The 25,692-nt window shown below is 41.1% G+C and overlaps 1 protein-coding gene across 3 annotated transcripts in view; it reads left to right on the forward strand.

The window, feature by feature from the left end:
• The window catches only part of KLHL7 (kelch like family member 7), a 72,200-nt gene that overhangs the window by 2,881 nt on the left and 43,627 nt on the right, over positions 1 to 25,692 (forward strand). The window contains exons 2-6 of one of the 3 annotated variants that reach the window (XM_047752370.1): positions 17,324 to 17,454; positions 17,687 to 17,739; positions 23,398 to 23,500; positions 24,928 to 25,021; positions 25,568 to 25,692. In XM_047752370.1, coding sequence (XP_047608326.1) covers positions 23,491 to 23,500; positions 24,928 to 25,021; positions 25,568 to 25,692 — 229 coding nt within the window. In that variant the 5' untranslated portion in view covers positions 17,324 to 17,454; positions 17,687 to 17,739; positions 23,398 to 23,490. Of the gene's footprint in view, positions 1 to 17,323; positions 17,455 to 17,686; positions 17,740 to 23,397; positions 23,501 to 24,927; positions 25,022 to 25,567 lie in introns of those variants that run through there. The other 2 variants (XM_047752371.1, XM_047752369.1) reach the window with 2 other exon arrangements.

The following is a 25,692-nucleotide window of genomic DNA, read 5'->3' on the forward strand; positions in this document are numbered from 1 at the left end:
GCCTTCTGTTTTTAAGTAAACTTTCCAATGAAATGTAGGATTCACATAAAAGACTACAAATCGTAAATGCACAGCTCATTGAACTATTATAAAATGAACACACCACCACCAGGGAAAACATGACTAATACACCAGAAGTCCCCACCTTATATACCCTTCTTAGTTGCTCCTCTCTCAAAGGTAAACCTAATTTCTATTCTAACTTCTATTACCATAGATTTGTTTTTCCTGTTTTTGAATACATACATGGAATCATTGAATATATACTCCTGCATCTTGGTTTGTTTTTTTGTATGTTTCCTTCCTTCCTTCTTTCAAATGGCCACGCCCAGGACATATGGAGGTTCCTGAGCCAGGATTGAATCCAAGCCACAGCTGCAGTCTACACCAGATTCTTTAACCCACTGCGCCAGGCCAGTGATAGAACCCACACCTCTGCAGTGAACCGAGCCAATGCAGTCAGATTCTTAAACTACTGTGCCACAGCAGGAACTCTCATCTTGGTTTCTTAAAGCTGGCATCTTGTGGAGTACTTTTGTGGTGCAGTAGGTTAAGTATCTGGAGTTGTCGCTGCATCAGCTCAGATTTGGTCCCTGGCCAGGGAATTTCCACATGCCAGATTTATCTATATTGCTGTGTGTGCTCTAATCCATCTTCATTGTATAGTATCCCATTCTATAAATACACCACAGTTTATCCATTCTGTCATTTTAGGCATTTGGCGTTTGGGGACTATTAAAATGGGTATTACTTTGAACATTTTTGTACATATTGTACATACCTTTTTTTGGCTGCGCCCTTGGCATATGGAAGTTCTTGGGCCAGGGATCGAACCTACATCACAGCAGTGACATTGCTGGATCCTTAACCACTGGACCACTAGGGAACTGCTCATGTGTGTCTTTTGATGTGCACATGTATGCATTTCTGTTGGGAAATACCCAAGTATGGAGTATTCAGTTTTAATAGATAGTCTGGTATAATTTCCAAAGTTGTGCCAGTTTACATTTCGGCCAGCTCTACTTGAGAGAGACTTTTGCTCTACATCCTTGCCAATACCTGATATTGTCAGTCTTTACAGTGTTAGCTGTTCTGGTTTAATTAGGTTGAGCACTTTTTCATTCATTTTTCTAACTTTTCATTTAGATGTTATTACCTGTTAAACTAGAAAGGGACTCTGCAAAGCAGGGCAGGGTCATAGTCACTATTGTGCGTATCCAGTGCTGTTGCTGTTGTGTTGAGGAAGTCTAGAAGACCCTTAGTAATTGAGAGGTATGTTTTGAGAACTTCCTGAGTACCACTGTAGTTCACAGCTTCCTCTGGTTAAATGAATTAATTTAATTCGTTCTAATTAAATGAGTAATTAGAATTTAAAAGCTTATGTTAAAGCCCCATTGAGAGTAAGTTAAGTGAGAGAACCACAAAGCTGATTTGAGGATTGAGTGCTGGACTCACTAAATCACCTGACTCACTTACTCGCTCACCTGGGCTCACTTAGTAAAATGACTCAGCTTCTGTACACTCACCTCTCCAAGACTATAAATTACTATGTCATTAATCTTATGGTCTCTTGTGAGTAATCTAAACCTTGTGCATTAAATCTTGAGTAACACTTCTCTAGCACTTATTTTCTACCAGCCATCCTTCACAGTGTTTTACATGGATTGTCTCATTTTAGTTTCATAACTCCCATTATCCAGACCTTTCTATCCTAACTCTCTTCTGTGTTCTCTTTTTGTCTGTCCAGCTAAGGAGATAGCGTCTCTCTCTTCTCAATATCCCAAGCTTTCTTGGCCCTCTGTCCTTTATTCACATCCTTTGGGCAACAAGCATTGATGACTATTCACCTCCTTTGTGCAAGGCTACCAAGCACACCTGGAGAATATCCCATTACTGGGCAATCCTCTGTCAGGTGAGTCTTAACTTCAACTAGGCCAGCAGTACTACTGGTTGAGCAGCCCTGACTATTGTCTACTACTTTCCCCTAATCTAAGTTCTTTCTCTGTATCCTCATTTTCAGTAGAACATCCTTCTTCTTCTTTTTTTTTCTTCTTTTTTTTTTCTTGGCCGTATCCAAAGCATGTAGAAGTTCCGGGCCAGGGATCGAATCCAAGATGCTGCAGTGACAACGCAGATCCTTAACCCACTGTGCCAGAAGAAAACTCCTTAGATAATGCCTCTTTTGACATCACAAACAAATAGAAGTCATTAATCTGGAAATGTCTAACTTTTAACTTCCCACCATCAAATCTATAAACCTTTTGACACTTAGTCTTTTTATTCTGATACAATGGAGAAGCTGCCTCTTTTCCATCTAAAGGCAGTACTTTCACCTGGGCTCTGACTCCCTCAGTACTAGTCAGAAAAGTTACACAGTTGGTTATTCCAGTTTTCTTTTCTTTCTTTCTTTTTTTTTTTTTTTTCTTTTCTTTATTGACCATGCCTAGAGCATGTGGAAGTTCCTGGGTCAAGGATGAAACCTGTACCATAGCAGTGATTTGAGTCCCAGAAGTGACAGTGCCAGACCCCTAACTGCAAGGCCACCAGGGAACTGCAGTTATTCCATCTTTGTTGAGCATTTTTAACTTGTTTGCAAGATTTTAACCAGCATCATTTAGTCATGTTTTAACCTTTCTAGCTTGTAAACCAACCAACAAACCAGTCAGCTCATTCTTAGTCTTAACATTTCCCTATAAGGAAAACATTTCCCCTCCTGTGAAAACCAGAAGGTGGATAGAGTCACCGCCTTTTTTGGTACACTGTTTATGTATTTCTGTGTATCAGTTTGGCTCTCTGACTCATCCATTCAGATGAATACTTGTTAAGAACCCACTGTGTGTTAATAGGCATTTTGCTAGGTTCTAGAGTTTGGTGAGCAAAACCCAGTGGTCCTTGTTCTTACGAATGTTGTAGACTAGCAGGAGAGTGAGACATTAGTCAAGCAGTCTCTCGCCCTCTCTCTCACACACACACACACACACACAATGCAAAATTGCCAATATTAAGAAGAACATGGGAGTTCCAGTCGTGGCGCAGTGGTTAACGAATCCGACTAGGAACCATGAGGTTGTGGGTTCAATCCCTGCCCTTGCTCAGTGGGTTAACGATCCGGCGTTGCCGTGAGCTGTGGTGTAGGTTGCAGACTTGGCTCGGATCCAGCGTTGTTGTGTCTCTGGCATAGGCTGGTGACTACAGCTCCGATTCGACCCCTAGCCCGGGAACCTCCATATGCCGTGGGAGTGGCCCAAAGAAATAGCAAAAAGACAAAAAAAAGAAGAACATGGTACAGTGAGGATATATGGATGGATGACTTGATCATCAGGAAGGTTTCCCTAAGGGATAATTGAATGGAGAGCTGAGAGAGTTTCTCTTGTGTCTCAGTGGGTTAAGAACCTGACTAATATCCATGAGGATGCAGGATCTATCCCTGACCTCATTCAGTGGGTTAAGGATCTGGCATTACCACAAGCTGCAGCATAGGCCACAGATGTAACTCAGATCTGGCGTAGCTGTGGTTGTGGCTGTGGCTGACAGCTGCAGTTCCTATTTGACCCCTAGCCTGAGAACCTACATGTGCCGCAGGTATGGCCCTAAAAAGAAAAACACAACCAAACAACAACAAACCCGCACCCCACCCCACCCCCACCCCCAAGAGCTGAAAGAAGAGTAGAGGTTAATGTTAACCAGACACCTTAAGGAAGAGCCTCTCAGGTAGAAGGAACAGCATTGACAGAGGCTCTGAGTTGGAGACCTACTTTCTATAAAATGGCAATTACAGGAGTTCCCATTGTGGCGCAGTGGTTAACAAATCCAACTAGGAACTATGAGGTTGCGGGTTTGGTCCCTGGCCTTGCTCAGTGGGTTAACGATCCGGCGTTGCCATGAGCTGTGGTGTAGGTTGCAGACACGGCTCGGATCCCGTGTTGCTGTGGCTCTGGTGTAGGCTGGTGGCTACAGCTCCGATTGGACCCCTAGCCTGGGAATCTCCATATGCCCCGGGAGCGGCCCAAGAAATGGCAAAAAGACAAAAAAAAAAAAAAAAAGGCAATTAAAAGTGACTGCTAAAAGGCCAGTGTGACTGGAGCACAACTTGGAGAATAGTGAAGGATAAAACTAGAGAAGTAGCCAGAGATCTGCCCATGTATAGCCTCATAAGTCAAGTTAGGGAGTTTTGCCTTTATTTTAAAACCCTTTCAAATATATGTGCGTGAAAGAGAAAGAATAGATGGTACCTGTTTTTCTTTTGAAAAAGATGATTGACAGCTCTGTGGTGAATGAATTAGCTCTCAGAATGGTTGCTGGCAGAGCAAACTGGAAGTTGTTACAGTAGCCCAGTGAGATGGTCCTTTGAACTAAGGTGATAGCAGCAATGACAATATCAGTGAAGAAAAGACAAGATATATTCAAAAGATTTAGGAGGTAAGATCAACCGGAATTAGTGATGATAATGATCTCATGTGGTTGTGGTGACTAAACTAGATCACCAAATTAAGATAACTTAAAAGCAGGACCTGATAATGAGTAGGTTCTCAATAAATATTGGCTATTTTTATTGCTGTTGTAGTGGTAGTAGTTGATTAGATGCTAAGGGGTTCTGCATAGGATGTCATTTGTGACCTCTAGGGTTCTAGAATGTGTAGCTCGATAGATGGATGATGACACTATTCACCAAGAGAGGAGATACTAGAAATGGATCAAGTCTTTGAGGAAAGAATTTTATTTTGTGTTTTAGATATGTTTAGTTCTTGGTGCCCCTGAGATACTGAGATATCTGATGAGTTGAGGTCTGGAAAATTGTGGGTTGGAAGTATAAATTCACGGAGTTCCCTGATGGCATAGCAGGTTAAGGATACGATGTTATCACTACTGTGGTGAGAGTTCAGTCCCTGACCCGGGAACTTCTGCATGCCTGGGCATGGCCAAAAAAAGAAAAAAATTTTTTAATTTATATTTTTTAGTGTTTTTAATTTTTTAATGTTTGAATTTATGAGTTGTGTGCAGATAAAAGAAGAGTCTCATAGTTCCCATTGTGGCTCAGCAGGTTAAGAACCCGACATAGTGTCCATGAGGATGCAGATCCATCCTTGGCCGTGCTCAGTGAGTTAAGGGTGCCGTGTAGATTGAAGATTCAGCTCAGATCTGGTGAAGCTGTGGCGTAGGCCTCAGCTGCTGCTCCCATTCAACCCCTGGCCCCGAACTTGTATATGCCCAGGTGTGCCCCTCCCCCCGCCAAAAAAAAGAATCTAGGGTAAAGATTAAGTAGGGAATGAGCCTGTGAAGAAAGGAGACAGAAAAGGAATGCCCAGAAGAGTGGATGGAAAAGGAGAGTTTTGAGATCAAAGAAATTATTTCAAAAGGAGGATGGCAAATTTTAAGCCTATGAGAAGACAGAGTAAGATTAGAACTAACAATGCTCATAGGATGTAGCTACAAAGAGGGTTTTGTTTTTGTTTTTGTCTTTTGTCTTTATAGGGCCACACCCACAGCATATGGAGGTTCCCAGGCTAGGGGTCTAATTGAAGCTACAGCTGCTGGTCTATGCCAGAGCCACAGCAACACCAGATCTGAGCTGCGTCTGCAACCTACAGTGCAGCTCACGGCAACGCCAGATCCTTAACCCACTGAACAGAGGCCAGGGATCGAACCCGTGACCTCATGATTCCTAGTCAGATTCATTTCTTCTGCGCCACAACAGGGAACTCCAAAAGAGGGGTTTTTGACTGTAGTGAGAGTTGGTTTGATGGGGAGGAGACAGAGATGGAAGTCAGACAGAAGTGGATGTGAGTCAGATATGAGAAAATTGGAGATAGTCATTTGGCCCTGAAGGAAGTGACGAAATCAAATGAAGGCTTTTGGTCTTATTTGTTTAAATAGGAGGTGTATCTGTGTTTAAAAATGAGTGGGCCTGCTGTATAGCACAGGGAACTATATCTGGTGACTTGTAACAAAACATGATGGAGGATAATGTGAGAAAAAGAATATATATATATATACATATATATATATATATATATGAATGACTGGGTCACTTTGCTATACAGCAGAAATTGACAGAACATTGGAAATCAACTATAATGGAAAAAATAAAAACCATTAAAAAAATAAAAACTAGTGGGAAGAATTCATTTGAGACAAAGAGGTTGGCTATATGAGACAAAATGGTTGATTAATAGATGATTCCTGAGATGAGATACAAAATAAAGGTGAATAAGCTCAAATGGGAGGACAGTTCCTCTTGCATAGGTGTGGGAAGGAGGAGAGAGTTGGTAGGTACATAGATGGGTGTGTTCGGAATCTAGAGAATAAAGGAGTTTCTGTCTAGGGTCTCTTGTTTTCTCTGAAAAGTAGATAAGATAATCTGCTAAAATGAAGGTTGGGGATGAAGCTGGAGGTTGAGGAAGGGTTTTGTTTGTTTTTGTGTCTTTTTAGGGCCAAACCCACAGCATGTGGAGGTTCCCAGGCTAGGAGTCAAATCTGAGTTGTAGTCACCAGCTTACATCACAGCCACAGCTATGAGGGATCCGAACTACATCACAGCTCATGGCAACACCAGATCCTTAACCCACTAAGTGAGGCCAGGGATTGAACCTGCATCCTCATGGATCTTAGATTCATTTCCACTGAGCCACGACGGGAACTCTGAAGAAAGTTGTTTTTGTGAAGAATAGAAATGGTGATGGTTGGTAGTGCTTTTGAGATTAATTATCATGAACTTAAAATGAAGATTTATCCATAACCAGGCCTTCCCAGCCCTGTGTGATCTGATCCCAACCTGCTTCTCTAGTCGGATCTCAAACTGCTTTTCTCTTAGCCATTTCACTCTACGCATTTGTCTTTCTTTCAGAGAGTAAAATGTTGTACCAGGGCTTATGCTATTCTTCTCTTCTTACTCATGCTTCAGTTTTACCTTAAAAGGCATTTCCTCCCTGAATGCCCTGGATTATGTCAAGGCCTTCTATAACATCTACTCTTAAAGCACTCTGTTCCTTTCCTTCATGCATTTAATCAACTCTATAAAAGCAATAAACACTTTTTAGTTTAATACATATCTTTGTTACCATAGGCTCTATATTCCATGAGGCCAGGAACTGTGTTTAGCTTACTCAACTATATTGCCGATATTTACCACATAGATGCTCAGTTATTTGGGGACTTGGGGGTTTGTTTTTGTTTCTTTCTTTCTTTTTTTTTTTTTAGGGCTGCACGTGGCATATGGAGGTTCTGGCTAGGGGTCGATTCAGAGCTGTAGCTGCCAGTCTACTCCACAGCCACAGCACTGCAGAATCCGAGCTGTGTCTGCAACCTATACCACAGCTCACAGCAACGCAGGATCCTTAACCTACTGAGCAAGGCCAGGGATCAAACCTGTATCCTCATTACACTAGTTGGGTTCTTAACCTGCTGAGCCATGGCAGGAACTCCTCCTCAAATGGTTTCTTTTTGGGGGGTTGTACTTGTGGCATATAGAAGTTCCCAGGCTAGGGGTCCATTCAGAGCTAGAGCTGCTGACTTGCACCACAGCTATAGCAACACAGGCTCAGAGCCTCATCTGCAGCCTATACCACAACTCACGGCAACACTGGATCCATAACCCACTGAGCAAGGCCGGGAATTGAACCTGTATCCTCATGGATAGTAAAGTCAGGTTTGTTGCTACTGAGCCACGTTGGGAACTCCCTCCTCAAATACTTTTTAATAGTTGATGTCATAGATGTGGTTGATAACACCTAGAGGATATGTGGACAGAGGATGAAACTCGGTAGCATGAACATTTTAAAGGATAGGAAGAAAAGTGCATTGGGGATTAAAGAACAGGAGAAAAGAAAGACAAGGAATAATGTCATTGAAACCAAGATTAAGTTAAAAAGAAGAAGAGGCAGTAGGGAGTATCAAATGCTATATAGGGAGGTCAAAAAACATATTGTCCAGTAGATTTGAAAATTGGTGGTTTTAGCAAGCAGAGTTTTGTTGTTGTTGTTTATCTTTTTAGGGCCACACTTGCGGCCTATGGAGGTTCCGAGGCTAGGGGTCTAACGGACCCACAGCTGCCGGCCTATACCACAGCCAGAGCAACGCCAGATCCTAGCTGCATCTGCAACCTATACCACAGCTCACAGCAGTGCCGGAACCTTAACCCACTGAATGAGGCCAGAGATCTAACACGCAACCCCAAGGTTTCTAGTCAGATTCATTTCTGCTGCACCACGATGGGAATGCCAGCAAGCAAAGTTTTAATACAGTGGTGGAGGGAACAGAGTGGTGAGTACCTGGAGAGGAAACTGTCCATGTGCAAGCCAAGTTCCCCAGGTGGAATTAATGTTTTCCTGCTAAATTCCATGGTATCTAGTGCATACAGCCATCATGATACCACATGTGTCTTGAATGAATTAGTACAGAAGCACATCCTTTTTTTTTTTTTTTTTTTTTTTGCTTCTTAGGGCTGCACCCGCAGCATAGGGAGGTTCCCAGGCTAGGGGTCTAGTCATGGCTACAGCTGTCAGCCTACACCAGAGCTACAGCAATGCCAGATCGGAGCTGCGCCTGTGACCCACACCACAGCTCATGGCAACACCAGATCCTTAACCCACTGTACAAGGCCTGGAATCGAACCCGCAACCTCATGGTTCCTAGTCCAGTTTGTTTCTGCTGTGCTATGATGGGAACTCCCAGAAGCACATCTTAAGGGAGAGAAGATTGCATTAAAATTCCCTTCTGAGAAGAATAAAGACAATCAAGATTTGGGAGATACAGGGACCAGGCTAGCCCCAAAGGTCTCTACCCTTTTTCTAGAACACTGCCTTCATTATACCTCAGCTCTGACTACTGGAAGTCTTTTTCAGAATTTCAAATGCTGGTGAGAGAGAATCTGATAGTCATAGTTTAGGTTAAATGTTAATCCTTTGAATAAATTATCTGTGCTAAGTGGGCTAGGGCCTTGTAGCACAAACATGATCTTTCTTAGACTTTCTCCTTGAATCATAATTAAATTGAGTCACAATTTAATTTGACCCTATGAGCTTTCATTGTGAAAAATCATTTTAAAATGGTTTTGTGTCTTCTTTAGAACCTCTTTTAGTAATGTCTTTAGTGACTCATTGCTTTAGGAAGCAGTGTGCTATAGTGGAATAACATGGATGTTGGATTCAAACACATTTCTGTGTTTGAATTCTGTTGTCTTATTGTGTGACATTGGGCCAGTCACTTCTTCAGCCATTTATGTTCTTTTTTTTTCTTTTTTTTTTTTTTTCCTTTTTTGGCTACCCTGTGGCATATGGATTTCCCTGGCTAGGGATCAGATCCAAGCCACAGTTATGACCTATGGTGTAGCTGCAGCAACGCTGGATCCTTAATCCACTGCCAGGCCAGGGATCAACCTACATCCCAGCCCAGAGACATCCACTACAGCCCAACCTACATCCAGAGACAATGCCACTGATCCCAATGCCACTGATCCCGTTGTGCTGTAGCAGGACTCTGCCTTTTATGTTCTTATCTGCTTAACAATTAGCATAATATCATACTAACCTACCTTATTGATGCTAGGACTAGTGAGAGAAGAATGTGAAAACTTTTGATAAATTATTCATTGTTAACAAATACTGTTGGTATTGTGGTAATCCCACAGTGGATCTGCTGGAATTCTTGGTTGCCAGCAATAGAAACTTATTGTCTTAAGTAAATATAATTTATAGCAAGGATGTTGGAAGCTTACAGCATTTACCACAGGCTGGCAGGCAAGCAAGCATGGCAGTCAAGCAGGAACCAGGGATTCTTGTGTAGCTGTCAAGGTTCCACTGCAGCTGATGCTTCCACAAAGACATCCTGTCGTTTCCCTCACACTGCCCCTTCTGTCATTCACTCACAATTCAAAATCCTGGAAGTAGGTGTCTAATTGGCAGACCTTAGATTGTTTGCCAGCTTAGAGCCCTACTAAGAAGTGGGTAGAATTATTATCTGGTTTAGGAGTTTCATAATGAGAGGCAGAAGCTGAGAACTGCCCTCTGACCAAGATCGTTCATGATGATTTTTTTCCCCTGGAGTTCCCATTGTGGCTCAGTGGTTAACAAATCCGACTAGGAACTGTGAGGTTGTGGGTTCAATCCCTGGCCTTGCTCAGTGGGTTAAGGATCCATTGTTGCCATGAGCTGTGGTGGAAGTCACAGACGTGGCTCAGATCTGGCATTGCTGTGGCTGTGGTGTAGGCCAGCGGCTAGTGATCCAATTAGACCCCTAGCCTGGGAACCTCCAAATGCCTCTGGTGTGGCCCTAAAAGAGACAAAAAAAAAAAAAGATTTTTTTCCGGAGATGACAGTTTGGGGGTTCTAATAGGCAGAGGATTTTGGATGCTAAATTGCCAGATCCCACAAATATACCTTAGGCTGTCCAGTACAAACATGCATGCTCTTATTCCTATAATTTAAAAAGTATATCTTTATCACCAATTAAATTTATTTGCCATATCTAACTCTAAGATCACATGGTGATATCCATTGTTTCTATAGTCCTTTTAAGATCCTAAGTTTTATGTAATAATAGATTCTTTATATGATTGTGGAAGGGAAGGAAACTAGTTAAAACTTATGTAAATGTAAAAGCCAAAGAGTTCCTATTGGGGCTCAGCAGTTTAAGAATCTGACTAGTATACATGAGGATACGGGATAGTTTGATTCCTAGCCTCACTTAGTGCTTAAGGATCAACTTAAGGATCTGGTGTAGCTGCAAGCTGTGGTACAGGTCTCAGATGAGGCTCGGATCCTGCATTGCTATTGCTGTGGCATAGGCAGACAGCTGCATCTCCGATTTGACCCCTAGCTTGAGAACTTCCATATGCCGCATGTGTGGCCTGAGAAAGAAAAAAGAAAAAAAGAAAAGCAAAGATGAAAATAAAGGTAGGAGCCACATTCATTTTTTATTATTTGTTAATTTTTGTATTTGTGATTTCTTTCTTCACTGCTTATTCCTATTCTTTGTCTTTAGCCAACACCTTAAAGTTCTTTATTTGATGGGATGATTTGATCTTTTTTCTTTTTTTGTATTTTTTATTTTTTATTTTTTTTTTTGCTTTTTAGAGCTGCACCTGTGGCATATGGAAGTTCCCCATGGAAGGGTCAAATAGGAGCTGGCCTACACCAACAGCCAAAGCAATGAGGAATCCAATCCGAATCTGCTACCTACACCACTGCTCACAACAATGCTGGATCCCTGACCCACTGAGCAAGGGCAGGGATCTAACCAGCATCCTCACGGATACTAGTTGGATTCATTTCCACTGCGCCACAACAGGGTGATCTGATCTTTTATTCCTAGGTATCCTGAGCCTTTGATCTTGCTTGTTTAGGGTTACTTTAGTGTTATATTGACATTTACCACTAGATTTGGCAGTACTAGTGTTGGGCCTTGGATTTATTTTATTCTACTTAAAAGCTGATTAGTTAGCCTGTATATGTTTAGTGGATGCTGGCAGAAGACATGAGATTCCTAGGTCAGAGACAGTAGACTTCATTGCATCAGTTTCCCTTGCCCCACAAGTAACTATGAGGATGACATGGTGGGGCCCAATGGATGTTAGACACACAGTGGGTTTGTGTTGCAGCTGAGTAATGAACACTGAATGAAAGGAATCTGTGTTTTGTTTTGTTTTGTTTTGTTTTGTTTTTGAGCTGTGGTACGGCATATGGAAGTTCCCAGGCTAGGAGCTGAATTGGAGTTGCAGCCTCTGGCCTACATCACAGCCACAGCAACACCAGATCTGAACTGCATCTGTGATTATACCGCAGTTAATGGTGACGCTGGATCCTTAACCCACTGAGCAGGGGCCAGAAATTGAACCTGCATCTTCATGGGTACTAGTCAGGTTTGTTACTACTAAGCCACAATGGGAACTCTGTCATTTTTAAAGCAAGCAATAGGCAAATCCACTTATCCTGGAGTGGAGACATTATCTCACCCTTATGGTCAGTCGCTGCTAACAAAACTCTGAGAAATGGTGACTTCATGGGTAAAAAGTGGTAGGGCCTTGCATTTTTGGCATGTCTAGGAAGATAAGCAGGAACTCAAGAGTCCCATGGAAGACTGTCTCTCCCAACAACCAGAAGGTACCCAATGGGGGTCCCATGACTTCCAGTCATCTCTCACTGCATGGAGAAGAGCAAGTTTTTTTCCTGATGGCCATGATCAGACACCTATCCAAATGTAAGAACTTTTTACCTAGTGGCGTGAGGAGGCCAAAATGGCCAGGTTACAGTCTTAACTTTTAGTTCTTTGGAAATGTTTGTTGTTATGTCACATGGTTAAATAACTCTTCTTTTGGGTCCCCAAATCTCTAAACCATTAGCAGAACCCACCTCCAGAAAGACTAAATGCTGAGATCAGAAACAAAATTTTTGTAAATGAATTAATCATATTAGTGAGGGGAGCCTCTTCCATATCTTGGATGCCAAGCTAGTTCTGGCTATAGAGAAACCATTCTGTCTGTATAAATTACATGAAATCACATCATTTGGAAACAGATTAAGCTGCTTTTTTTCATTTTTTATTTTAAGTGAGAATTGCAATGATTTTATATATATTCTTTCTTTTTTTTTGCTTTTTTTTTAGGGCCGCACCCGTGGCAATGGAGTTTCTCAGGCTAGGGATCCAGTGGTAGCTACAGCTGCCAGCCTGTGCCACAGCAATGCAGCATCCGAGCCTTGTCTGCAACCTGCACCGCAGCTCCAGGCATGGCCAGATTCTTAACCCATTGAGTGAGGCCAGGAATCCAACCCACAACCTCATGGTTCCCAGTCGGATTCGTTTCCACTGCACCACGATGGGAACTCCAGATTAAGGTGCTTTTTAAAAAAGGTTTGAAAACCACTGACCTAGGCTTTTCCCTGAAAAGAGAATAATTTGTGTCTGTCTGTCTGTCTCTGTGTATATGTGGTTTGGGGAACAGAGAGGAAAGGGATTGACAGAATTGGAAGAACATTTCTGACCTTCACATCTTACAAAGGAAAGGCTGGAGAGACCTTGAGTTCACACCTCTCTTCCTGATTTTGCCCAATGAGTGAGAAGTTGCTTATAAAATTACTTTAGAACTTAAGACACTGCTATTTTATTAATGATGAGATTATTCACGTACTTCTGCTTAAGGTCTCTATCTGCTAAGCAGGACAGGTAAGATGTGTCTTAGGGTGAACTCTGTATATTGTACTTGGGCCCAATTTTTAGTTTGCAGACATATGAATATGCAGATTACAAAATTTAGATTATTGAGATTTGCAGGGGTAGACTTCTTAAGCAAAGCCTCATCTTCTAACTTTATTTTACTGGAGAAACACTGCAAATGAGGGACTACCAAGTACTTGCCCATCTGTCGGTAGGGTGTTTCATTACCTCTCATTTGACTATTGGTGTTTATGTAAACTCCCCAAGTTGAGAATTTTAGAGGATTAAATGGTGGAATTTAAACACCAAATTCCCACCACAACTCCTCACAGAAATTAGCTGGACAAAGTACTGTGAGCTCATATTCCCAAGTTTGCTTTGTCTTTTAGATGCTCTGTTTTCTTATTGGCACAGGGAGTTCTTTGTTCTATCTTGAATGCTGACGAGGCATCTCTATCAATAACTGCTCCTTTGTGTATCCTCTGAAGACTAGTTTAGGTTATTTAAATTTTTACTCCAAAAAGATTTGAAATGGGTATCTCTTAAGTTAACCCTGGACTGGAAATTCACTTCCATTTCTCAAATTTTTCTCAGCGAAAATGTCATTCATTGCACTCCAGATTGTCTGCATTGAACAGAATGACAGCTTAAAGCCCTCCCATTCCATGTTAGCAACAGAAAATCCCCCAAATTTGTTTGTTATGAACCCTCTTATTAAATTCCCACAGCTATGATATCCCTATGAATTAAAATTAAAGCAAATGAAATATAAAAGTCTGCTCTCTGGTTTCTTATACTGCTCAGTCTCAGCCAGAAGCCATTCTCTTAAGTGTTTGGGTCAAGTAAGGATAACTTTTTTTTTTTTGTCTTTTTGCCATTTCTTGGACTGCTCTTGCAGCATATGGAGGCTCCCAGGCTAGGGGTCTAATTGGAGCTGTACCCACCCGCCTACATCAGGGCCACAGCAACACGGGATCCGAGCCACATCTGATCTGCAACCTATACCACAGCTCACGGCAACACTGGATCCTTATCCCACTGAGCAAGGCCAGGGATCGAACCTGCAACCTCATGGTTCCTAGTCGGATTCATTAAGCACTGCCTCACAATGGGAACTCCAAGTCAGGATAACTTCTTCAGCAACTTTAGCATAGACTGTTTTCCTTTGGAATAGATTAAGTTAGTTTAGCACCTCCAAATCTGAATTTCTCCAATTTCAAATCTGAATTTCTCCAATTTCATTGGTGTCACATGTTTTCATTATGTCAAAGGTCTCTAGGGCTTTTTTTGGTTTTATTTTTGTTTTACTTATTTATTTTTGGCTGTGCCTGTGACATGTGGAAGTTCCCAGGCTAGGTATCCATCCTGCGCCTCAGCAATGACCCAAGTCGCTGCAGTGACAACACTGGATCCTTAACCTGCTGTGCAAGAAGAGAACTTCATCACCCCATCCCCACAAACCTGAAAAGATACATCTCTTATCTCTACAATAAATAGTGCAGAGGCTGACATATTATTATACAGCCCTAACCCACATTGTTTCCAGCCAAAAACAGAGAAATTTCCGTTTCTGGGGGAACAGAGTTTTCAAAGAAAACAAAATCTTGGCTTTTGGTGTTGACAGGTTGCCAGTCTGTGTCAGCTGTTCGTAATTGATAGACTCTAAGACTAAAGTCAGTTGGGAAGAATCACCTATCCAGAGGCCAGTAGGGACACTGTTTACTGGATAGGGAAGGAATTTCACCTGTGCATGATAATGCTTTGTTGGCATAAGACATTGTTTTACTTGGGTAAAATGTTAGAAATTTGTCAGGGGGATTTCTCTCTCCTAGAGGTTTCTTTTTTCCTTGTTGTCACATTTAAAGATTAATTTTCATTTTTTTTTTTTTTGTCTTTTTGCTATTTCTTGCGCCGCTCCCACGGCATATGGAGGTTCCCAGGCTACGGGTCGAATCGGAGCTGTAGCCACTGGCCTACACCAGAGCCACAGCAATGAGGGATCCAAGCCGCGTCTGCAACCTACACCACAGCTCAGGGCAACGCCGGATCCCTAACCCACTGAGCAAGGGCAGGGACCGAACCCTCAACCTCATGGTTCCTAGTCGGATTCGTTAACCACTGCGCCATGACGGGAACTCCCTTCATTTTGTTTTTGAACCCTGTGGTCCTGGCTACCCAGTGCTCAAATGATTGAGTTTTGTCTAGTGACAAAGTTTTCCACTTTCCCTTGGGAGGAGAGTGATCCGCACTTGTAATGGGCACTTGTGCAAAGCAAGTTTGTGGCTTTGCATGCGCTCCAGTTTTGATCCTCCTGGTCTATCTGTACCTTTGTGTCCTCATCACAATCCTGTCCTGCTATGAAATTCCTTATATAAATTAATCTTACTTCTTTGAGGAGCCTTTCTTTTTCCTTTCCATTTGTTTCAGCTGAAGCATGACATTTAAGGGGTTCCTATAAGGCCTGTGCTCTTCTAACCTTGCCTTTCTTCATTATTTGTTTTCTAGGCTTTGGTCAGAGCAGACACATTGGTTTCTGTTACTTATTTGTGTCAAAATTGGCTGGCTGTGAATCCATTTGTTCCTTTCAGACAGTCCCCAGTTGAGTTGTTAACCCATTTAAGTTGAATATTTCCCTGTCCTATAGAGCTAACATCGTTGAGATCAAATGCCTCTTTTCCTTTTTGGCCCAGATACTTTGCTACCATACTTCTACTAGTGCCTTTGAAAGTCTGTAGACTTTGCCATCGTGGCAATTAAGAGGTCTTTGTGTAGTAATTACTGCCAACCCTTACCACTCTCAGTAAGGTAATTGCAGTTATGGGGAAGCCCAACATCTAATATAGGCCTGGACTGTGTCTGAGTTATTGGCTTCCCATAATGTGACTTAGTGCTCTTCCTTAGTCTTATCTCCACAAACTTCCCAGGTATGTTTCAGGAGAGCATGTACTATTCCTGTCTTCCCATCAGATCATCTTGCAGATTATTTAATGTTGTATGAAATATACTATTACTGATCTTCTTTTTCCCTTTTCAAATCTATCTGAATTTACTGTAATCACTGGGACTGCTATAACTGTCCCTGTCTTTTGAGGGCAGTCCTTTAATTATGTGTTTGATTTTTTACTTTTAGCTTTAAAAGAATCTTATTTAAAAATTCTTAAAGGGAGTTTCCATTGTGGCTCAGTGGAAACGAACCTGACTAGTGTCCATGAGGATGAAGGATACAGGTTCAACCTGTGGCCTTGATCCATAGGTTAAGGATCCAGCGTTGCCATGAGCTGTGGTATAGGTTGCAGATGTGGCTTGGATCCCACATTGCTGTGGCTGTGGTGTAGGCTGGCTGCTATAGCTCTACTTCGACCCCCTATACTGGGAACTTCTGTATGTCCCACCTGTAGCCTTAAAAAGCAAAAAAGAAAAGAAAAAAAATCCTGGATCAAGCTTCTTTCTGAGAGAAATTATTTGGTCTGCTCTTGAATTCTTTTCTCCCTAGTTACATCTCTCTGGTACATATTACCTTCCTTTAATAAATAACAGTAGGAGTTCCCTGGTGGCCTAGTGGTTAAGCATTCAGCATTATCACTGCTGTGGCTTGGGTTCCATCCCTGGCCTGGGAACTTCTATTTGCCATGGACATAGCCAAAATAAATAAACAAAATAAAAAAAAAGTTATTTTTCCCCCAATCTCATCTTTTAAAGAGCAATTAGACCCAAGTTTATCTCCTTTCCCTTTCAAAGCTGTTTAGCCTAGCTTGTCATGTTTGCTTAAGAAAGAAAATCCCCTTTTCCTTTTTTTTTTTTTTCCCCTGCTGCTCACGGAAGTTTCTGGGTCAGATTGAACTTGCACCACAGCAGCACCCGGTGCTACAACAGTGACAATGCCAAGTCCTTAACCTTTCTGAGCCACCAGGGACCTTCCATCCTTTAATAATCTAGGTGTGTTCCTTTGTTTTTCTTTCACTTTCCTGCTTGCCTTATTGCTATTATACCTGTTGTTTAAGACCAGTGTTCTTTTTCTTGGTTTTCTGAACAAACATGATTTCTAAAGAGGCCTTAAGAATTTTCTCTTAACCTTGGGTTTTTTTATGACTTTTTTGAGACTTTGCTAGTATCTCTCAATCCAAGATGATGATTTATCCCTATATAATAAGGGTTCCATTTACCTTTATCTTTTCAGTGATTTAAATCCACCACCCAACTATAGTTGAATCTGCAGTCTACCCAGGGATTTATACCCAGGGTCAACTTGAAATCACACTGGGAGGGACTGATTGCAGAACCTTGTTGACAAGCTACATAAATTCAAAGGTTAGTCATTCCTCAGTCCTCTCCTTGGGATACAATAAAGAATACAATTTGGAACAGCTGCTTGCATGCTTCCTACTAATAACCAGCACATATTGTTCAAAACTAGAACCTCATACAATGCTGTAGCTGTAAGCTTGCAGAAACCTAAGCTGCCTTTTTCAGTCGTGTCTGGCAAACATAGAGCAAAAGGTCATTCCACTAACACATGCCTAAAGTGATTTCCTGTTTTCAGGTGAGTCTTCCAAACCTAAGGACTCTTCTTACGAGAGCACCTAGTACTTGCAGGTAATACAGCAGCACCACAGTTTCTGTTTCCCTGTGTCTGAGTGTCTATGCATATGGATTTGAGAGGGCCCTCTTCATCTTCTGGTGCTAAATAGTTGAGAAGTAGATGTAGGAGACAGATAAATTGATGGTCATGGCAGTCTAAAGAACATGGCCTTGACTTGAGCATAAAATTGTCATTTTTTCCCCCCTTAACTAAAATCTTACCTACCCCAATCTGATGCAGAGCAGCTGAGGAATGGAAACAGGCCTCTCCTGCCACAGATAGGGGCAAGCCTGTCCTAATAAATGATATTCCACTTTGGAGGCAGATTCGTGGAAGAGGAATGAGCTAGGAGGCCTGGCTCTATGTGGTCAGGGACCTACCTCCACCATGCTCCTGCCCATCTGTAGTCACTCTTCCACAGATGGCAGATAGAGAAAAGGATGGGAACTTCCTTCCCAGTACTACCTTCCTCAGAGAGAGAGAGAGTACATTATGAGAGAGAAATCTATTATTTCTTATAAATTGGTAACAGTTATTCTAATACCATTTTTTCATTTATTAAATCTCTTACCACATTTTTCTTTTGGCTGCACCTGTGGCACATGTAAGTTCCTAGGTTGGGTTGAACATGTGCCACAGCAGCAACCCAAGCTGCTGCAGTGCCAATGATGGATCCTTAACCTGCTGAGCCACAAGGGAACTTCAGCTCACCACATTTTAAAAATTAAACTTTAATTTTTTTAAATTTTATTTATTTATTTATTTATTTTTGCTTTTTAGGGCCACACCCGCAGCATATGGAAGTTTCCAGGCCAGGGGTTGAATCAGAGCTACAGCTGCCAGCCTACACCATAGCCACAGCAACTCTGGATCCAAGCCACATCTGTAGGCTACACCACAGCTCACGGCGATGCTGGATCCTTAACCCACTGAGCTAGGCCAGGGATCAAACCAGCAACCTCATGGTTCCTAGTCAGATTCATTTCCACTGCCCCGTGACAGGAACTCCAAACTATAGAGCAGTTTTAGGTTTACAGAAAAACTGAGCAGGATGTGCAGTTTCCATTAACCCCCCTTGCTCCCCTACCCCCACCTGCCCATTTCCCCTATTATTAACATCTTGCCTAAATATGGTGCATTTATTACAGCGAATGAGCCAATATTGTTACATTATTAATCTTAGTGTATGTTAGAGTTCACTGTGTTGTACCTTCTATTGGATTTTGACAGTTGAATACTGTCATGTATCCACTGTTAGAATATCATACAAAATAGTCTCTCAGCCTTAAACGTTACCTGTGCTCCACCTTCTCACCACATATTTGCAGTGGTATCTTTATCACATACTAAATTCCCATTAATGTAGAGCCCTCAAATTTCTTAGGTTTATTTCTTCACATTTAATTATCTTGTTGCTGCCACGACTGGGATTTTTTTTCCTCATTTGTGTGTTTTTTGATGGCTTATTACTCACATCTGATTGCTTTTTCATATTTATTTTATTTGGCCACCTTACTGACTTTTCTTGTTAATTCTATAGGTGTTAAATTGATTTATCTTTAATTTCTTACAGATATGGCTAAAATTTCCAAAACGTTGTGACAGGATATGTATGTATGTTTCAAACTTGAATGAGAATGCATCTTTTATTTCACTATTATGTATGATGCTTGCTGTTGGTTTCTGATGAATGACCTTCACTATGTAGACACATCATTTGCTTTATTAAAAAATCTCAGAAAATGAATTTTTAATTTTTTCTTTTGTCTTTTTGTCTATTCTAGGGCCACACCCGCAGCATATGGAGGTTCCCAGGCTAGGTGTTTAATCAGAGCTGTAGCTGCCAGCCTACACCACAGCTGACTGCAATGCCAGATCCTTAACCCACTCAACGAGGTCAGGGATCGAACCCACAATCTCATGGTTCCTAGTTGGATTCGTTTCTGCTGTGCCACGAAGGGAACTCCATATTTCTATTTTATCACACACCCTTTTGTCATATATTTAAGTTTCTCAATGTGAAATTTTTCTTTTAACCTGTCAATATGATAAATTACATTAATATAATTATTCTTGAACCCTCCTTGCATCCCTAAAACAAGAGCCTGCTGGATTCAGTTTGCAAATATTTGACATCTATATATAAGTTCCTAAAAGAACAAAAAAGTTTAAAGAAAACGTGACCAAAATAGAAAAAGATAGTTTAAAAAAAAATGAAGACAGCAAGGAAGCAAAATAAATAGCTTTTAAAAAGATGGCATATGTAAGATGAAACATAAATTATCGGTAATAAACAGGAAAGATTCAACTAAACCCTACTAAAAATAATCTTAGATGGTGAGACTAAGATAAATAAAAATCTGTGCTGTTTATGAGAGACTAAAGATTAAGAAGCTGAAAATAATAAATATAAAAAGTATAATTCTCTAGCAAATATGGGAGAACGTAAACAGAGAAATTGCAGAGTTTTTTGGTTTGTTTAATCCAGTGAAAAATACATTGTTCAAAAGGTAGTTTTGTTTGCTTTAAGTTTCTCTTCATTTCACCTGGGACTTGTTACCTCTCATGTTCTTCAAATTACCTGAGTCTCTGTCTCTTCCATTTTCCTGTCGGTGAGGATACACCTTTTCCCCAGAGGATTGATAGTAGGAGGGACCTCTCTCTTTAGGTCAGTCCTATTACTTGTTGAATAGGACCTGCTTTTCTTTCTTTTTTTCTTTCTTTTCTTTTTTTTTTTTTTTTTTTGGTCTTTTTAGGGCTGCACTCATGGCATAATGGAAGTTTCCAGGCTAGGGGTCAAATTAGAGCTGTAGCTGCCAGCATAAGGTACAGCTGCAGCAATGCCAGATCCAAGGTGTGTCTGCAACCTACATGACAGCTCACGGCAACGCCAGATCCCTAACCCACTGAGACCTGGGATCTAACCCTTGTCCTCATGGATAAGGGTTCATTACCACTGAGCCACAACAGGAACTCCAGACCTGTTAGTCTATTGTAGTTCAGTCAAAATAAATGTACCATGTGGATATAAACAATTGTTATCATTTTACCTCCTCCCACCTGCCTCATACAACATTATTATCCAGCTAGAGATTAACCTTAGACTAAGATTAAATTGTTGAACAAAGATCTCTCTGATTTCTCTAACTTCTTTCAGTGCTTGTAAATTCACTGCACTAACATTCCTACTGCTGAGTATGCCTTTATTATATCGCAGTTTATTATTATTATTATTTTATTTTATTTTTGCTTTTTAGGGCTGAACCTGCAGCATATGGAGGTTCCTTGGCTAGGGGTCAAATCAGAGCTGCAGCTGCCGGCCTGCACCACAGCCACAGCAACGCAGGATCCGAGCCAAGTCTGCGACCTTCACCATAGCTTACGGCATCACTGGATCCTTAACCCACTGAGCCAGGCCAGGGATTGAACCTGCATCTTCATGGATCCTACTCGGGTTCGTTAACTGCTGAACCACAAAGAGAACTCCATTTTAGCTTTACATTTTCTGGAACTTCCTGTCAGCAGCCATAGGTGTCTATCTAATTTTGCTTACTATTCTGTCAGTGTTCTTTTTTCTTTGCCTCCCTCCTTTCTTCCTTCCTCCCTTCCCTTCCTTTTCTTTTTTTTTTTTTTTTCCTTCTCTTAAGCAACTTGATCCAGCTTGTCTGGGTAGTAACCCAATAGTTGGCATGATTTTGCTATCTGATTTTTTTAAATGTAGTTGGTTTACAATGTTGTGCCAGTTTCTGCTATACTACTTGATATTTTTTGATGTGGCAAAATCACCTGAGAGCTATGCCTATTCTATACCCCCCAAATAAAAGGAAATAAAAATTTAAAAATTTAAGACACTACTGAAATAGCAGTAGCTTTAAGTATAATATGTGTATAACTTCTAAGCAGTAATCTATAGGCTTCATAGACAATCTTCAAATAAGCTGTAATTTTTTTTTTGTCTTTTTGCCTTTTTCTAGAGCTGCACCTGCGGCATATGGAGGTTCCCAGGCTAGGGGTCTAATCGGAGCTGTAGCCACCAGCCACAGCCACAGCAACATGGGATCCGAGCCGCGTCTGTGACCTACACCACAGCTCACGGCAACGCTGGATCCTTAACCCACTGAGCGAGGCCAGGGATCGAACCCACAATCTCATGGTTCCTAGTCGGATTCATTAACCACTGAGTCACGACAGGAACTGCTCGAATAAGCTGTAATTTAAGTGAAATTTTGTTCATCTCTTACTCCACTTAATTGGGCACATTTCTTTTCTCATTCTAATCATTACCATCATATTTGGATTTTTATTGTAAATAGCAATGATTTATTTATCCGAAACTCTGTTTCAGTAAAATACTTAAAATTTGCAAAATTCCACATCCTCTGAACTATTATTCCATTATTTGGATTTGTAACCGTTATTTTTTTTTTTCACTCTGAAAATGTTGTTTGTCTCACATTGTCAGTGCCTAAAAGAGTGTCTTAACACAATTTTTCTCTGATTCAAATCTGTCCACTATATCTTTGACATCAAGAAATTGAATTTTTTTTTATAAAAAGGACATTTCTTTTGCCTTGAAATTCATCTTTAAGGGTTCCAATAAACCTTAAATTTTTTCTTTAATATTCTGCTTTCCCAACATTTTAACTATTTAATCTAGATCTGCCTTCTTTCAGCAACCTAGAGTGAAACATTTAGGCCTTGGTCAGAAATCACAATTTAAAAGCGACTGCTGGAGTTCCCATTGTGGTGTGGTGGAAATGAATCCGGCTAGGAACCATGGGGTTTCGGGTTCCGTCCCTGGCCTCACTCAGTGGGTTAAGGATCCTGTGTTGCTGTGAGCTGTGGTGTAGGTTGCAGATACGGCTCGGATCTGGCATTGCTGTGGCTGTGGTGTAGGCCAGCAGCTGTAGCTCTGATTCAACTCCTAGCCTGGGAACCTCCATATGCCATGGGTTTGGCCCTAAAAAGCAAAAAAAAAAAAAAAAAAGTGACTTATCTAGGTCCTATCAGAAGTGCATTTTAAAGAAGTGTCTAAGGAAAGAGTGCTGAGTGGACATTTGGTTCCTCTACTCTGTATATGGAGTTGTTTGTCTTTACAGTTAGATCTTCGAAGGCAGCTTTCTTGGGAAATGAAGTATGCACTCTGCATTTTATCAAGGACAGTTTTTTTTTTTCTTTTTGGTGCACCTGAGGCATGCAGAAGTTTCAGGGCCAGGGATCAAACTTGCACCACAGCAGCTACCTGAGCCGCTGCAGTGACAACCTGTTGTACCACCAGGGGAACTCCTGTCAAGGACAGTTTTTAAAAAGCAGATTGTTATGTTTGAAAAACCATCAAGGACTGTGAAATTGTCATTTAATGCCCCCATAAAATCTCATCATGAGAACTACATTAGAATTTGAAATTGGCTTCCTGCAAAGATCAGTAGACTGTCTTATCTGATTATAAAGATCTCTTTTTTTCTCCTGACTATTGGTAAGCTTACTGCCAAATTTTGATACAACGAACTCATGACAGCAACTCTGAGTTCTTCCTAAATAAGTGTTACATTATAAACCAATTCTGTGTTGGGAAAAGGCTGGATTTAAATAGCAAATACAGATAAAGCATTTGTTTGCTGAGCAAGGCCCATTGAGCCCCTTTTAATTTTATTTATTTCTCTCTTGATTAGAAAACATTGTGTGATGTGATCCTTAAGGTCCAGGAAAGAAAGATACCTGCTCATCGTGTTGTCCTTGCTGCAGCCAGTCATTTTTTTAACTTAATGTTCACCAGTAAGTATCTTAAAGTAAAACATAGTATTTTTTCTATGAGAAGTAGGTGGGGTCTAGTTGAGAATATGCCATTTTTCCTAGTTTTAAAAGCACTTACAGCTGTAGAACAGTGAAGAGATTGAAGAGCAGTCATGGTGATGACTGAGAAAAAGAAAACTGTCCTTTTATTGGCTCTCAAGTCCTGAAGTCTTTTTTAATGGAGATACAGTATCTGTTTGAATCCTAAGTTTTCTTCTTTTTGGCTGCACCTGTGGCATGTGAAAGTTCCTGGGACCAGGAATCGAATCTGTGCCATAGCTGCAGTCTGGATTCTTTACTTGCTGAGCCACAAGGGGACCTGCCCAGGTTTTTCTTCTTAACCTCAGGTGGAAAGGCAGAGGAGCAGTTAAATCTTGTGGCATTTATTTGGCAAGTTAAAGTAAATAAAAATGAAATAAAAACATATCATACTAGAAAGAACCCTAGATTTGGAATTGAGACTTGGACTCAGATCCTGGTTCATCTACTTGGTACTGTTCATGAGCTTGATAAAGTTACACAATGTGTCCACTTCAAGTTTTCTTTCTTTTTTTCTTTTTTTTGTATTTTTGTTTGTTTTTGTTTTTTTGCTTTTTAGGGCCACAATCGTGGTATATGGAGGTTGCCAGGCTATGGGTCAGATTGGAGCTACAGCTGCCAGGCTATGTCACAGCCACAGCAGTGTGATATCTGAGCCATGCCTACAGCCTAACCCACAGCTCACAGCAATCCAGATCCTTAACCCACTGAGCGAGGCCAGCTATTGAACCCACAACCTCATGGTTCCTAGTAGGATTCATTTCTACTGTGCCATGACGGGAACTCCTTTTTTGTTTTTTTGGTTTTTTTTTTTTTTTTTTTTTTTTTTTGCTTCTTAGAGCTGCACTCATGGCAAAAGGATGTTCCCAGGCTGGGTGTCAAATTGGAGCTGCAGCTGCCAGCTTACGCCACAGCCACCGCAATGCCATATCCTAGCCATGCCTACAATTTACACCACAGCTCAGAGCAAGGCCAAATCCTTAGCCCACTTAGCGATGCTTGAGATCCAACCCACATCCCTCATGGATACTCGTTGGATTCATTTCCACTGAGCCGTGACGAGAACTCCTAAGTTTTCTTTTTAGTGCTCTGGCTTCCTACAAGGTTTTGGGGAAGAATAAGAGCTTTGCTAGTGAAAGCTGAATATATAAACAATTGCCATTGTTCTTGTAGGTTTGTTCTAGCTACATCAGAAGCAATTTGCATTTATTGTGGGAATGTAGGCCTTTCTGGGGCCTTTTCTTTCAGGGAGGTTTCTGTCCTGTTATTTTTCTCATGAGCATTTAACATGGACAGCCTAGAATGATCTGGTTTCTCAGTTAAACTCATGATAGTACTCATGTCATTTATGTTTCTTCTCTTTGTATTAGCTAACATGCTTGAATCAAAGTCATTTGAAGTAGAACTCAAAGATGCTGAACCTGACATTATTGAACAACTTGTGGAATTTGCCTATACTGCTAGGTAAGTTAAGAAGGATCATTTGTGCTATAGGAGTAAGGTCGGGATCATCCATCTTTTTTTTTTTTTTTTTTTTTCTTTTTAGGACCACCCCTGTGGCATATGGAAGTTCTCAGGCTAGGAGTCGAACTGGAGCTATAGCTGCTGGCCTACACCACAGCCACAACAATGCAGAATCCAAGGCACGTCTGTGACCTGCACCACAGCTCACAGCAACACCAGATCCTTAACCGGTGAGGCCAGGAATTAAAACCCTCATCCTCATGGATCCTAGTTGGGTTCGTTAACCATTGAGCCACGAAGGGGACTCCTGTTATCTTCCAACTTTAACACCTTGTTAAAGCATGGTAACAAATTGGTGTGTTCCAGACTCTTCAGAATGAAAATCTACAAGGGTGGTGGGGAGGGGTTTGAAGATCCATGTTATAGTAATTCAGGGACTGAAAAAAAGTCTAATTTTTTATTTAATTTCAGGGGCTAATAGGATACATTTTATAGTAGCATTTAATAAAATATAGGAAATTAATATTCATTGTAACTTATTTACAGAATTTCAGTCAATAGCAACAATGTTCAGTCTCTGTTAGATGCTGCAAACCAGTACCAGATTGAACCTGTGAAGAAAATGTGTGTTGATTTTTTGAAAGAACAAGTCGATGCTTCAAATTGTCTTG

The sequence above is a fragment of the Phacochoerus africanus genome, chromosome 11 (genome assembly GCF_016906955.1).
Source record: "Phacochoerus africanus isolate WHEZ1 chromosome 11, ROS_Pafr_v1, whole genome shotgun sequence".
NCBI lineage: Eukaryota > Metazoa > Chordata > Mammalia > Artiodactyla > Suidae > Phacochoerus > Phacochoerus africanus.